This window comes from Microcaecilia unicolor, chromosome 3 (genome assembly GCF_901765095.1).
Source record: "Microcaecilia unicolor chromosome 3, aMicUni1.1, whole genome shotgun sequence".
Classification (NCBI taxonomy): domain Eukaryota; kingdom Metazoa; phylum Chordata; class Amphibia; order Gymnophiona; family Siphonopidae; genus Microcaecilia; species Microcaecilia unicolor.
In genome coordinates, this window is record NC_044033.1 from 201,674,899 (window position 1) to 201,691,020 (window position 16,122).

Consider the following 16,122-nt stretch of genomic DNA (forward strand, 5'->3'; position numbering starts at 1 on the left):
CTCATGGCCCTGTGGCTCCAGTAGAGGCCCAATCCCGATTGAGGTTGAAGGCTAGAGGAGCGGAAGAAAGTTGCCTGACCTTTAAGAAAGCTTTCTTGCACCTTGCTCACTGTTAATGTGCAGCAGACCCGTGACAGGTCTGAACAGTAATGAGATCCAAGCTCGAGATTTAATTTATTCATTTATCCTTCTTTTTCTTCCATTTTCCAGGTCATGCAAGATAAAATTATCTGCCTTCCCAACCATATCTCTGCTGATGGTATTGCGGACGTCACATGTGAGGAGTTCACCAAGAGGGCATTTAATGCTTCGAAGCAGACCCCCTCCGACACATCTACCAAGGCAGAAGTACGAGAGATGAATGGACTGAAGAATAATCTGGACATCCAGCAGTATAGCTTCATCAACCAGATGTGCTATGAGACAGCTCTGCATTGGTATGCCAAATACTTCCCCTATTTGGTAGTCATCCACACCCTAATTTTCATGATCTGTGGGAACTTCTGGTTCAAGTTCCCTGGGACCAGTTCTAAAATTGAGCACTTCATCTCCATCCTGGGCAAATGTTTTGACTCTCCATGGACCACTCGGGCCCTTTCTGAGGTCTCTGGGGAGAACCAAGAAAAAGTGAACCAAGACTTGGAAAAGGACTTCAAGCCAAGCATCCTGGAGAACTCAGAGGTCAGCCCCACCAAAGATCCATCCATAGTGCCCGTCCCTGATAAAATTGTAGCAGAGAACTCTACAGCAAGTCTGCTGGACAAAAAGGAAGGGGAGCAGGCAAAAGCCTTGTTTGAGAAAGTAAAGAAGTTCCGCTTGCATGTGGAAGAAGGCGACATCCTCTACTCCATGTACATGAGACAAACAATCCTCAAGGTGTGCCAGTTTCTCTTGATAACTATTTATAATGCAGCTTTGGTTGGGAACATCCATTTCATAGTTCCCTGCAGTGTCAAGATGGAAGACATGACTGGCTATGACAACTTTTGCTGCAACCACACCAAAGCCCACCTCTTCTCCAAGTTGGCCATCTGCTACATCTGCTTCCTAGGAGTCTATGGTCTCACCTGTTTTTACACCCTCTATTGGCTTTTCCATCGGCCCTTGAAAGAATACTCATTTAAGATTGTGAGAGAGGAAACGGGCATCAGTGACATTCCAGATGTGAAGAATGACTTTGCTTTTATGCTCTACCTAATTGACCAGTATGACTCCCTGTACTCCAAGCGTTTTGCTGTCTTCCTGTCTGAAGTCAGTGAGAACAAGCTGATGCAACTAAACCTGAACCACGAATGGACGGTGGATAAGCTCAGACAGAAGCTCCAGAAGAACCCACAGAACCGGCTGGAGCTCCATTTGTTTAAGCTGTCGGGTCTCCCAGACACTATCTTTGAAGTGACAGAGATAGAAGCTCTCAAGCTTGAGATGATCACTGATATTACAATCCCACCTATAATTTCCAAGTTGGTCAATCTGGAAGAGCTGTCCCTATATAACTGCCCAGTGAAGCTCCAGTATGCCTCTTTGACTTATCTCAGGGATCACCTCAAAGTAGCTAGGATAAAATTTGAGGATATCAGGGAAATCCCACTATGGATTTATAACCTCCGGAGCCTGGAAGAGCTCCATCTTATAGGATTTTTGTCTCAAGATCTCTCCAAGACAATCTCTCTTGAAAGTCTTCGCGAGCTGAAGAACCTCAAAGTCCTGGACCTCAAAAGCAACCTGTCAAAGGTTCCTCCCACCATCACGGATGTGGCTACCCACCTCCAAAAACTCTGCATTCATAATGACGGTACCAAGTTGGTGACACTGAACAACTTGAAAAAGCTTGTCTTCCTCCGGGAGCTGGAGCTGATCCACTGTGAACTGGAGAGGATCCCCCATGCTGTCTTCAGTCTTACTAACCTGCAGCAACTAGACCTCAAGGAGAATTGTCTGAATACCATTGAAGAGATTCTAAGCTTCCAGCATTGCCGGAAATTGACCAGCTTGAAGCTTTGGTGCAACCACATTGCCTACATCCCTGACCATGTCCGGAAGCTCAGAAGTTTGGAGGAACTTTACCTCAACCGGAACAAGATCTTAATTTTGCCTACACAGCTTTTCCTTTGCAACAAGCTAAGACATTTGGACGTATCCAATAATGAAATCCGTGAGATCCCACCAGAGGTTGGAATTCTTCAGTGCCTCCAGTATTTTGCTGTCACTTCCAATTGCATTGAGACATTGCCCAATGAGCTTTTCTTCTGCAGGAAACTGAAAACTTTAAAGCTTGGGAACAACAGACTTACTGTTTTGTCTCCCCGGGTGGCCAATTTGACTTTGTTGACCAAGCTGGAGCTGAAGGGGAACCAACTGGAGGTTTTGCCCTTGGAAATTGGTGAATGCACATCACTCAAGCGCAGTGGACTCATTGTTGAGAACACCCTTTATGACCTATTGCCCTCTGAGCTTCGTGAGCGCATGAGTGAGGAATAAAGTAAAGTAGAGGACCATGTGTCCTACAGCACTGAACTATATACCAAATGACCAAAGGTGAAAAAAAGCAAACAAACCCCAATGCACCTTCCTGTAGGCAAGGACCACTCAGTATTACAGGGCATTTGTTTTTTAAATTGTATTTATCAGTAATGGTGATACGTTTTATACAGGTTTCACTGGAACTAGTTAGTGTACTGGAAACCCCACTTATTTAATATCAGATCTACATTGGCTAGGAGAAAATTGACGCTGTGCTACTCTTGTATTGAGCTTGTCCATGTTGTCCACTGGACATAGCCTTGTTGGTGGATTTCACCCTTCTTACTCAAAACCATAATGCAATGTTTTTAGTCTGTCTTTGCCCCCTCCGTTTGTTCAGTTACTCTTGTCTGGCCATACCATTAGTCTTCAGAGCAGGGTTGTCCAACCTCGGTCCTCAAGGGCCACAATCCAGTCAGGTTTTCAGGATTTCCCCAATGAATATGCATGAGATCTATTGCATGCACTGCCTCCATTGTATGCAGATCTCATGCATGTTCATTGGGGAAATCCTGAAACCCCTACCAACAAGGGCTAAGGCTGGAATGCCCCTGCTTTAGAGAGTACCTCCCCAGTCCTACCAAAGTTACTTCTGCAGGGAATCTGTGATATGCTCCCCTTTCTTCCAAGATTTAATGGATTCTGTAGTGCATTCTTATGCTGCCTTAATCAAATAGTACCTCTTTCCCAAACACAGAGGGGGCTTGGGGGTGACCCAACTGTGCATATTAATTTCTTAGTAGTTCAAAATTAATTACATTCAGGTAACATAGGTAACTCCTTCTTCCCTTACAATCTAAATTTGTAATTGAGTTAATGGAGGGTTAAGTGACATGCCCAAGATCCCAAGCAGCCACAATAACATTTGAACCCTGGCTTCCCTGCTTCTCAGCCTTTAGCCTATTATAGCTGTGGTGGAATAATGAGGGTCTCTCATAAGACATCTAGAAAGGCAAAGGCAAGAGTGAGCCTGGTCTTCCAGTATGGCCTAATAACTGAGATCAGTGCAATGGCATTTAAATCAACTGGAGGCCATCTCTGCAGGCCTTCTTGCACCAATGTGCCATCTTTGACTTCAGCCACGAGGACGCTCCGGCTTAATCTGTGCAACAACCAGGCAGTGCTTGGCTTTGACTTGAGCACATCGTGATCTGGTTGCTCTATGTGTACACCACATATCGCAGGAGATCTAAGGCCAACTTAAAGTCAATGATGCAGACTGTTAAGGAAAGCAAAGGTGTTGGGTCTGGGAAGCTCTTATAGTCAAAGCTTGGGCTTTCATGGACACATAAATCTGTTCTCTCCCAGCACAGATGCAGGGAGTTGTAGTTCTGGCTTTTCTAGGGGAAAACAGCACTGAAACTCAGATGTACAAGTCCATGCATGAAGTAAGGGAAGACCTCCATCACATCAGCCCATTTTGTTGACTTTGATTGAGTTAGTAACCCTATTCCCACGCCCATGGTCACTCAGCATACCACATCAGCTCCTTGGAGGGCTGGAAAAAGTCATGAAGTAAGGGAAGACCACCATCACATCAGCCCATTTTGTTGACTTTGATTGAGTTAGTAACCCTATTCCCACGCCCATGGTCACTCACCATACCACATCAGCTCCTTGGAGGGCTGGAAAAAGTCATGAAGTAAGGGAAGACCACCATCACATCAGCCCATTTTGTTGACTTTTGAGTTAGTAACCCTACTCCCAAACCCATGGTCACTCAGCATACCACATTGGCTCCAGAGAGGGCTAGAAAAAGTCACAACAGTATGTATAGCACATATCTCCCAGTGATGGTATCATCAGGCATCACTGCTAGCCCATGATGAATGAGGTGGCCAAAAAGCAATTCCTCCTATCTTGTGACTGGAGGGAATAAGCTTAGTATAGCTGGATCTCACTTACTTGCATTTCATCAACCTGCTGGGCAGGGCCACCGAGAGACTAGGCCGGGCCCGGGGCAAGGGCACCCTGCTGCGCCCCCCCCCCCCCCCCCCCCCCCCCGTCGCTCCCCCCACCGCTGCTGCCCTCTGTCGCTCCCCCGCCGCTGCAGTCTCCAGTCTCACCTGCCTGCCTCCACGGCTCCGGGCCCCCTGCATTCGAAGCGGCAGTCGCAGATCTCCTCTCTTCTGGTCTTCCCTCCCTGTGTCCCGCCCTTGTCTGATGTAACTTCTTGGTTTCCGCAAGGGCGGGACACAGGGAGGGAAGGCCAGAAGAGAGGAGATCTGCGACTGCCACTTCGAATGCAGGGGGCCCGGAGCCGTAGAGGCAGGCAGGTGAGACCGGGGACTTCAGCGCCGGCGGCCTGACCCTGGCGCGGGTCCCCCCTTGGAGGCCCAGGCCCGGGGAATTTTGTCCCCCCTGCCCCCCCCCCCCCCCTCGGCGGTCCTGCTGCTGGGAGAAAGCTTGGTTTGGTAGCTGTGTAACAAAGTGACCTTGCCAAAGGTCTCCTTATTGAGACGAAATGACTAACAAGTCATTTTGTGGGAAACTGAAGTGTAGAGGGATGCCTGTGTGGTGATGTTCTGTGCCTTTCTAGCAAAATTGCTCAGGGAGCAGAAGCAGGGCGGTGGTGACTATCACTCCAGGAAAGCTTCTGCTGGTGGGCTTGGGGACCCCCGCCAGCCAAACCAGCAGTCTTTGGGGGCCTGTACCCAAATTTGGGAGGGCCCCCCCATGGCTACACCACTGGTTTTGACTGGTTAAAATCTTTTTTTTACATGCTTGGGTAATGCAGTGTGAAAACAGAATGCAAAGCTCAGGCTGTGTTTTATTTTTATGGGAATTGACTACATTGGTTAAGTAATGGGGCCGAGAATAGAGAAGATTTCTGTGTAATAACAAAAAAATGAAAAGTTTGTTATACAGCTCAATAAGGAAAAAAGTTCCAGTATTCCAGCTTAAGAACTGGGTCTTCCTGAGACCATCACTCTGACATCATTGGACAGCTGCTACATTGTTGGTTAGATTCTGGTCCAAACTTGCACTGCACCGAGAGAAATCTGCAAAAGAAAACGAAGAAAAGGTGCTTTTCTAGTCTTCCTTGCCACAAATGAATAGTCACAGTTGATGCTATATAACTTTCAGATAAAGCTCTGAATCAATAATGGAGATGTTTGCACCCAAACCACTCACAAAGCAAGCAACTACAGCAGGGCTCCTTTTACCAAGGAGTGCTAATGGATTTAGCACATGCACTCAATGCTAAGAAGCCCATTTTATTCCTATGGGCATCTTAGCATTTACTGTGTACTAAATCCATTAGCACACCTTAATAAATGGAGCCTTAACTCACAATTCTTGAGGTTAAAGGGTTGCAATTATAACTGTTAGAGACATGCATAGAGTCATACAAACAGAAGACAAGTTTGTTAAAAACCACACACTGCCATGTTTTGACAGCTGCTATTATAGGTTTATTGTTTTATAAGTACAATTAAACAAAGTTCTTATATTTACATAGCTTACCAAAGAAAGAAATTTCAGGAAAAAACATAAGTGAGAGAAACATCAGTGACATCCCTGTCGCCTTAGGCTTCTTGCAATCTTATAATCCCACCACGCAAGAGCTGAGCTGCTCAGCTGTGTTCATAATCCCTTCCTTCCTTCTCAGAGAACCTGCTGTCCACCGCCTTAGATGAATCTAAAAGAGTTAATAAATCCAATCAGACATAAAACCTATAGTTCTGATCGAGTGATTGTACGCCAGATGCTTTTCAGATCTTCAAACAAGATGAGTAGGGCAAGAGTGGTTAAAGGATACAGAGTCGCCTCCACTGTAAAGAGGAGATACATTAATAAACATGAGCACACGCTTCTCATCTAACTTTCATTGGCTTTTCATGTTTCTGCCTCTAACAGTTTAGACAAGGAGCCCTGCTCTTAGCTGCTGCTCTCCGACAAGCTCGTATACTAGTGCGCTGGTTCCCTAACCTGGTCCTGGAGGCACCCCAGCCAGTCGGGTTTTCAGGATACCCACAATGAATATTCATGAGATAGATCTACTTGGCCAGTGGATGTCACTCAAGGGCTGCAGAAAACACAGCTCCTGATTAACTAGCAGGCAACACTGGAAGAGGAGGCCAGACTTTGCCAGAGAATGTGGTAATGGCGGTTAGCTTAGCGGAGTTTAAAAAAGGTTTGGATGGCTTCTTAAAGGAAATGTCCATAGACCATTATTAAATGGACTTGGGGGAAAAATCCACTATTTCTGGGATAAGCAGTATATAAAATGTTTTGTACTGTTTGGGATCTTTGCCAGGTATTTATAACCTTGGATTGGCCACTGTTGGAAACAGGATGCTGGGCTTGATGGACCTTTGGTCTGTCCCAATATGGCAATACTTATGTAGGTTCTCTCTATTATGTAGATAGTTCCCACCCAGCACCTAAAGATGTCTACCTTGTTCTGGAGGATTTTGTTCCCTCCCTTCCATTTCTCATAGTGCAGAAGCTCTAGATCATATTACACGTGACCAGACAGGTTACCAAGTGCACATCACATGAAGTGTCATTTTAAATACACTTTACACTCCCCCCCCCCCCCCCCATATGTTCATACAGCCCTCCTGCAACACAAATATCTTCCTCTGAATAGCATCTCTTATGGTGTTCTGCTTCTTAGCAAGTCATGAATCTATCCATTTGAGCTTCACCTATTACCATCTTACCTGTACTGGCAGCAAGGTTTGCCAGCTATTCCTCAGACTAAGTGGACACCCGAAAGGGGAGGTCATCCCTACCTTTGAAGGCTGGGCTGAGAGGTCACTGTACCTTCTGAAGCAGAGGACAAGAGAGGAGTTATAATGACATGCAAAAGTTTTGTAGGTGGTACTGGGGCTAAGACTTTAGGGAGGGAAGCAACACTGCAACTCAACAGCCAAGAGAAGTTGGAGGCAGGCCGGGTGAGAAATATTCTATCCTTATTTATTTATTTCAGTACATTTATACCCCGCCTTTTGCCACAGTGTTGCAGCCCCAAAGCGGCTTACAATGAACTTATTAAAAATAAATAAAAACAAATACAGTGCAGTTACATTTTAGTAAATTAGAGTGGGAAAACAGGGAAGGAAGGGGAAAAAGAAAGGGAGACAGAGATGACCGACGAAAGTCCAGCAAAATGATCCCCATTCCGGACTGCTGCAGGGCCCAGGTGTTACAAATGAAGCTGGAGACAGGCATCCACGGCGACGGAGTCATCAGAGCAGGGAACAAGATGGCGGACCAACGGTCATCCTCCGCAGCCTCAACCGTCGTCGGGGCACTCACCAGAGGAATTAGTCCCTAACCCTCCAGTGTATGATCAAGAAAACACACACTTCTCTATCACAGTGAATACCTTTTCTCTCCCCCACACTGTCTGTACAAGGCTGTTCTGCAAGATCTCACTCAAGACAGCTGCACAGGAGAGAATATTCACACTGTGTAAGTGAGATTGACTGTGTTACTTGCATAGTCATAGCATCTTCTCAACTCTGAAATCAAATACAGAAACACAACTTTTAGAGCTCAGACAAGTACCAAAATGATAACAGGAAGAAAAATCTTTTAAGTGACACTTTAACATACTGGAGAATAAAAACTTACCAAGTGCCATAGAAAGAAAGGCTACATCAAATAAAAGGATAAAAGTCAGAGCTGGTGGTCTGTAAAACTTTCCAACCCTACTAATCTATGTTTTCTTGGTAAATATTATACAAGTGATAGAGTCTGTGATGAGCCTTCTTTCATTTTACAGGTTTCATATCAGAACATTATTCTGCAAGATTTAAAGCATGCAAGCAAATCACACACAGATATAAATTCAAGCCAAAGCAATCCCGCTTTCATAACCTGGGAACTGAATGACTGGAGCAGCTGATTCTTGAACAACTGGAAAGACAAAAATAAGAAGAAAAACAAGAGAAAATCAGTAAAACACATCTCCAGTACCTCTCAAAATAATACAACCATGTTACCTAAAGCAGCCCACCATCCAGTCCTGCTACCAGTGACAGGGTTTATAAAACACTGCCCTTCATCTGAGCCTGGGCCACCTTAAGAGCACCGCCCCTGCCCTGGGAGGAAGTGAGCCAGGAGGGGTGGAGGCAATACCTGGGAGTTTAAAAGACAGGGCCAATGTGAGATTAAGGAGGTCTAGACACAAAGACTGGAAGTCTAAGGCTAGTCTGAGCCCGGCCCACCTTAAGAGCACCCAACCCTGCCCTGGGAGGAAGTGAGCCAGGAGGGGAGGAGGCAATACCTGGGAGTTTAAAAAACAGGGCCAATGTGAGATTAAGGAGGTCTAGAGCAGAAAGACTGGAAGTCTAAGGCTAGGCGCTGTAACCTGGCTGAGGTAAGCTAATCTTTACTTCTTGTTAAGACTTGTAAGTCTTGCAGAGGGTCTGGCTGGGGTCAGTCCTGAGTCTTAGAAGACCAGAGTATTTTCAGGCTGCGTTTGAGGTAGAATAGCCACACAGACTACTTGGTCTGCTAGCAAGTGGCCACCTGTCATTGGGGGTTAAGGGCTCCTATCTGTTTTCTAGCTTTTTATTTATTTAAGAGAGGTTAACATTAAAAACAGACTTATATTTTGCTATATACCTTTCAGTTCAATGTGGATCAGACATTAAAAACAAACAAACACTTGTTAGCTCCAGGAATAACAGAGAGAGAGAATATCCCTAAACTACACATTCTATTATTATTAATTACATTTGTACCCCGCGCTTTCCCACCCATAGCAGGTTCAATGCGGCTTACATAGTAAATAGAATTACAAAGTTTTGAAGGAGAATGTTACAAGTTGTAGTAAACATAGTAGTAGTGGGGTTTTGATCATGGAGAGGTAAACAAAGATAGGATGAGCAAAAGGAGAAGAGATTGGGAGGGGTAAGGAGTAGGAAGGATGGCGAGGAAGAGATTGAGGAATGAGCATAAGGAGATTGTGAGACATGGTCAAAGGTATAATAATCGTTGGGGCAGGAATCATGTGGGTGGGTTTAAAAAGTTAAGTTGGGTCATTAGGTTAAGCTTTCTTGAAGAGATGGGTCTTCAAGATTTTTCTGAATGGTAGATGGTCGTTGATTGTTCGGATGAATCTTGGCAGAGTGTTCCAAAGCTGGCTGCCCAAAAAGGGGAAACTGGATGCATAGGAGGTCTTGTATTTAATACCTTTGCAGTTGGGAAGGTGTAAATTGAGGTAAGTACGAGAAGACTATGATCTATTTCTGTTCAGCATGATTTAACACAAACTTTTAAAATAAGTTTTGATCTGCTTATGGAAGAAGGAGTGGCCTAGTGGTTAAAGCACCGGTCTTGCAATCCAGAGGTGGCCAGTTGAAATCCCACTGCTGCTCCTTGTGATCTTGGGCAAGTCACTTAACCCTCTATTGCCTCAGGTATTAAAAAAAAACCTTAGATTGTGAGCCCTCCTGGGACAGAGAAATATCCAGAGTACCTGAATGTAACACACCTTGAGCTTCTAGTCAAAAAGGTGTGAACAAAATCTAAATAAATAAACTATAGGAGAGTTTAGGTGTCAAGAAACCTTTAATAGCTCTATCGAACCAAACCATTTGATATGAGGGTGTTTATTAATCTAGTTCTTCTCATAGTTTTTAGAGAAGAAAAAGTAACTGCTGGGTGTTGATTACCTTAGCTCCCAGACTTAAACATTTTTACAGGCTTTGAAGGGAAAGATGGGAACTGTGAATCTTCATCCCCCACCCCATTGATGCACTCCCTTTCTTATATCACTAAACTCCTTGTTATAGCTTTCTGATATCCCTACAGACCTTTTAATCTTTCTTCTATACCTATAGCTACCCCTACAGACCTATCTCGGACACCCCTTATGCCACTTTCTCAGAAGCCTTTGTCGGACTAGGTTCATCCCACGCTCTGACTGTGCTCCTGAAACCACTCCCCTTCGGTCTTTACATATATTTCCACACCGCCAATGACCCAGACACTGTTTATAGTAGAACTTGATACAGACTTTACTAACAAAAGGTCAAGGGCAGTTTACAAACACTTTAGTTCTAGGTTTACAAACCATTTAATTCTAGGCAAAATAGAAAGGCACTCCAGCTTAAACAGGAAAGAATACACATGCAAGCAAATGGTAAAAAAAAAAAGGGGGGGAGTATAGTCCCAAGAAGGCTGAAGGTGGAAGCAGTTGAGTGCTAGGTGATGGGGAGATCAAATGCTTGCTGGGAAAATGGGTGGTTGTTTTTTTTTTTAACTAGTGTGTTAAATCTGGGTAAGGAAAGCTCTGCTGTAATATTAGGCGGAAGACTATTCCAGATTCTCAGTGCCAGGCAGAACCAGTGCCACCCCTCCCACACCCTCTGCACGTGACGTAAAAGCCCCTTCTCCCAAACCTCAGCCATCTCACTCACAGACAACCCTCCTGTGGAGGAATAACCTTAAAGTTAGTAAAGCAGCTGGAGATCTAGGGGAACTGGGTTTCCCAGTGCAGCTCCTTGTCACACTGGGCAAGTCACTTAACCCTCCATGGCCCCAGGTGCAATACCTAGACTGTGAGCAGCTCAGGGACAGAGAAAGTTAACTGTATATGTAGCACAGAATGACATCTTTCTTTTCCTGTCTTAAGTATGACATACATTCCTACATATATTCTCCCTACCCACCACAGCAAAACCCCTGCCCTCCCCCCTCCCGCAATGTTACCCCAGATACATCTTTCCACAAATACCCCTCTCTCCCGTTCCCTGAGTGGAACTGTGTCCTGTTTCGTCCCAGTCCCCACTGCCCTGGAAGAGATTGGATTGTAGTGATCCATCTTTATTTTTCAATCCAGTCTTTGAGGCTGTGCCGTTCCCTGCCTGCACCACTATCAGAGGTGCAACAGGCACATCTAGGGGGGCAGTACCAGAGCCTGAACAAGTGGCTTAATGGATTTTAAAAAAAGATTTGGGGTGAGAAAATGAGAAATATGCTGGCCTACAGCCCCTGCTGAGACAGTTTCAGGCCAGTTACAGGAGTTTCTCACAGCAGTGGAATCGAGGAGAAGATGGGTGGAAACCCCAAGACCAAATGTCGTTTATCTTTTTGTCATTGACAGCTAGGTGGACAGCCACTAGGGGGCGCTGCAAAATACCAAAAGAGGAAAGATGCACAAAGCTTTCCAATACCTACATTGTATTTAAAATATATAGTTTTTCTTTTTCTAAGTTTATTGTCTTTGCATTTTGTTTTGGTTAAATTCTTTTGGTCCCAGTATCTTCCACTTTCTTTTATCGCTCTTCTAAACTATTTTGTTAGTGTTCGTTCCCTTCCTTCTCTACATCTGCTTGACACATTTCTTGGTTTCCCTCATTTTCTTCGTTCCTAGCTAGATGTTTGTACCTCATTTTTTCCTCTGTCCTCTCTCTTTTCAGGCTTTTCACCTACCTACCAGCTTTATCTCCCACGCTTGTCCCCTTCCAAGTCCTCCCATTGACATGTCTCTTTCCTTCCCAGTCTATACTCCTACTTTCATTCACTCCCTAGTCCCCCATTTTCATTCTCTGTACTCACCACTTTCCTCTGACTCTCATTCTCTCACTGCTGCAATTCCTCCCCTGTATCTTCACCTTTCCTGACACCTTGGCACTTTATTCTTACCTTCTGCCCAGCTCTTCTATTTGCACATTTTTTATGCCCTTCTACAGTCCAGTCTCTTTATACTGCTTTTCACCCTCCAGGTCTTTCGTCTCTACTCCATAAACTTCCCCTTTTCACTTTTCCCTCTCTCCCTCCCACTGTAGTCGTTCCCTCTTCTACTACAAGTTTTTCTCCCCCATTCCTTCCCCTTCCTTCCTCCTTCCTCTCTCACTACAGGCTATCTTCTTCCTTCATACTCCCCTGGCATCAACTCCCTCTTCCCATTCCTTGCATCTGCTAGTGTCGGCCCCGGTCCGCAGCCCCAGAATCTAAAATTATGTCCTCTTCTCTCCCCCCCCCCCCCCTCCATCTGCCAGCATCAGCCTCCTTGTCTCTCTCTCCACATACAGCTGTGAAAATAATTATATATATCTAATATAATATATATATTCTATTCTCCACCAATTAAATATAAGGCGCCGGGGTCTCTCTCCTCCTGCTCCCAGGCCACCGGCACTGCAGTCCCCGGTCTCGCCTACCTGCCCTCGGCTCCATCGACAGTCCCCCCTCTGTCCACCACCAGGCCCCCTGCATTCAAATCAGCAGTGCCTTCCCTCACTGTGTCCTGTCCTCATCTAATGTAACTTCCTGTTTCCGCGAGGGTGGGGCACAGTGAAGGAGGGCCCAAAGGGAGGCGATCTGCCGCTTTCACACGTAGTTGAGATGCTGCCGATTTGAATGCAGGGGGCCCAGTGTGGGACGGAGGGGGGCTCTCGATGGGGGTGGGCGGGTGGAGACTGGGGACTGCGGCGCCAGCGGCCTGAGAGCAGGAGAGGGAGGACAGTGGTAGTGATTGGGGAGATAGCTCCCAGGGGTGGCCTTGCCCCGGGACCAGCTCAGTCTCTCGGCGGCCCTGCATACTGCTATGTTTGTGATCACAAGAGTTATTGGAAAGGGCTGTCCGTGCCCAATAACTGTTCAGATTGTTCCTATGGTAAAAACTCACTAGGTGAAATTCTTTCACAAGGTTCAAATATTACTCTTGATGAAAGCTTTAATTTATTCAACTTAACCCAAAGTTCTTAATGGATTACATAAGAACATCAGGGTCGTAGCCAGACAACAGATTTTGGGTGGGCCTAGGCAAGAAGTGGGTGAGCACCAAGTGTCCCCCCCCCCCCCCCCCCCCCAGCACCACCACCAAAAAAAAAATCTCAGCTGACGAGAAAACGCTTCTTTCCACCTTGGCAGTCTGCAGCAGGCACCAGTATCAAGGAGAGTAGCGTTTTCATTACCATCACGGGGAGGTGTGGAGCTGGTGATCCTCACCAGCTACCACTAAACGTGTGCTACTGTTGGGTGGGCCTGAACCCTAAGTGGGTGTGGCTATGCCACTGAAGAACATATTTAAAAATGAATTAGTTTTTATAACAAAAGCAATCATTCTATCATACAATTGTACTTTAATGCCAAAAGTCTGTCTACCTGTCTATAACTGATTTCTTTATTCCTTGAATATATGTTGGAGAACCCTCTCTCCAGATTGTTAGCCACACACTGTACTGTCCAGCTGTTTACGTCTCAGTTACTCCAGCACTCAAGGGGTTTTTCCACACATTTCACATAATAGCAGTTATCATTTTTGACACATCACTTTCACTCATATTTTTAGGTCTTGGCACTCTTTTATACTCCTGGTTCCTTGTAATTCATTTAATTCCTTTATCAGCATTTATCAGTTATTTATATATGTATATTTTATATTGCATGACAAGATGTTTTTTTTTTTTTTTTTTTTTTTTCTTAAGCTAACTCCTGATGAAGGCTTTTGGAGCTGAAACAGTCTGTGTAGAGTTTAAAATGACGGACTTGTTTTATTAAATATATTTTTCTGACCTGCGGTCTCTCTCTACTTGATTTCCTTCCACTCCTGTGGCTGTGGGCACCGATTCTTCCCTCTTTTCTTTTCTTGTAGCAAAGATTTCTGCAGATAATGGTGAGTAATTTTAAGTATTTACTGTGTCTGAACTATTCCAGTTCCAGACCTTTCTTCTGTGTTTACTATCGGTCAACTCTGAGGACCGGCCCAGTGCCAGCCTGGGAGTGAGAGCTGGGCTCAGGTGTAGGATATAATCTCCAATTACTGCAAATGTAACTGGATCATTTGAACTCGTATGCACTGCTTGACACTTCTCAAAAGGGAACTATGTCGACTTACACCTGCTTTTCCCAGAGGACAGCAAAACCGTTCTGAAAATAAAATTGGTGGCCCCTAAACCTTTCAAGAGGGGACACATAGCACATTGCAGCCCGTTGAAAGGGCCAGAGGGGTTAGGGGTCTCTATTGCTTTTTAACAAATTTTGTCAGCATGTTGCTTCAGAGGATAATTCACAGGTATAGCAGAAATATCTATATAATAATTTGTACTTCAGCGTTCTATGGCTGGCTGGGTTCGTAACATCCTGACGTCAGCTTGCCTCCATCGTTACCTTCCCTCTCACTGTCCCACCCTCGCATAAAGACGAAATGACATCAGAGGAGGGCGGAACAGTGAAAGGGAAGGGAACGCTGGAGGCAAGCTGACGTCAGGATGTTACGAACGGAGGGTAGGGCACAGGGCAATTGCTGGACATGGAGGGGAGGACAGAATCGCTGGACATCGAGGGGAAGGCAGGGCAGAGGAGAATCGATGGCCATGAATGGGATGAGAGGAGAGAATCGTGGGACACAGATGGGAGGGCAGAGGAGAATTGCAGGACACGGAAGGGAGGCCAGGGCAGAGGACAATCGCTGGACATGGAGGGGAGGCCAGAATCCTGGGGATACGGAGGGGACGGCAGGGCAGAGGAGAATTGGGGGACATGGAGGGGAGGGCAGGAGAGAGAAGAGAAATCGCTTAGATGAGATCCTTCCTAGGGCACGTTTCATTTTTGACGAAACGGGCTTACTTGCACTAGTCCTTATATAAAGTGTCATCCCAATACGAGGTAAAAGATCAAGCCCACATTTGGGAGAGGTGTTCAAGTGTGAGACCTGGGCACAGTTTTATATTTTCACTCCTGCTTTTTAGATTTATAATGTATGAAAGTACATTTTTATGGCAAACTTCCCCCCCCCCCCCCCTCCGAAAATTGAATATAAGCTATAATTGTGTGTAGGTAGTTTGCCAGGGTAATTTTCAGAAAAAAATTTATATTCGCAAAATTTGTGTGGAACAGCCTGTAAATTTCTGTGACTCTTACAAGCTACCCCCCCTTAATATCTGTAGTTATCAAAATCACCATTATTTGTGTAGGGTCCTGTTTACTAAGGGTGCGTTAGCATAGAAACGTATGGGTGACCTAGTGTTTAGCACGTGCTAATTTTCGTGTGCACTAAATACTAGTGTTCCTTAGTAAATGGGGACCCTAAAATTTCATAAATGGGATTTCACCTACTCTTGTGACTTTATCAGCCTGTCTGAGCTTTGGGGCCCTTTTTATTAAACTGCAGTAGGGCTACTGTGGGTCCCAGCATTAATCAGCAACACGGCCACGTGGGCATATGCCGCATGATTACCACACGCTACTTTTAATTTTAGCGTAAAGCCTTTTTACCTAGTTGTGGTAAAATGCATGGTCCAACACTACCACAGGCCACGTTTTACCGCAGCTTAGTGAAAGGGCCCCTTCATTCTTGTACTCAGGATTTGCTTGTCATCTAATTAGACAATGCGTACAGGAGATTTAGACTTAGAGTAATGGGTTCCAAGTTTTGGAATGAGCTACCTGTGTTAAGATCACCTCCTTTAAGGAGCTTAATGTGTCTTATGGGTAAATCTCTTATCTGCACCCTTCTCCTCCACTGCTAACTCCAGACTCCGTTCCTTTTATCTTGCTGCACCTTATGCCTGGAATAGACTTCCTGAGCCGGTACGTCAAGCTCCATCTCTGTCCGCCTTCAAATCTAAGCTAAAAGCCCACCTTTTTGATGATGCTTTTAACTCCTAACCCTTATTCACTTGTTCAGAA

The 16,122-nt window shown here is 45.3% G+C and overlaps 1 protein-coding gene and 1 long non-coding RNA gene across 5 annotated transcripts in view; one reads left to right on the forward strand and one right to left on the reverse strand.

Annotated features, from left to right (window-relative positions):
* The window catches only part of LOC115466109 (volume-regulated anion channel subunit LRRC8E-like), a 30,681-nt gene extending 27,842 nt beyond the window's left edge, over positions 1-2,839 (forward strand). For all 4 annotated transcript variants that reach the window (XM_030197148.1, XM_030197147.1, XM_030197151.1 and 1 more), the window contains exon 3: positions 211-2,839. In XM_030197148.1, the coding sequence (XP_030053008.1) occupies positions 211-2,481 (2,271 nt within the window). In that variant the 3' untranslated portion in view covers positions 2,482-2,839. The remainder of the gene's footprint in view (positions 1-210) is intronic.
* A 4,277-nt stretch (positions 2,840-7,116) lies between these two features.
* On the reverse strand, positions 7,117-8,601 carry LOC115466110. Its single transcript, XR_003941501.1, has 3 exons — positions 8,495-8,601; positions 8,356-8,394; positions 7,117-7,997 (listed from the first exon to the last, which is right to left on the reverse strand). It is a non-coding gene; the product is annotated as an uncharacterized LOC115466110 (long non-coding RNA).
* Positions 8,602-16,122: the final 7,521 nt, after the last annotated feature.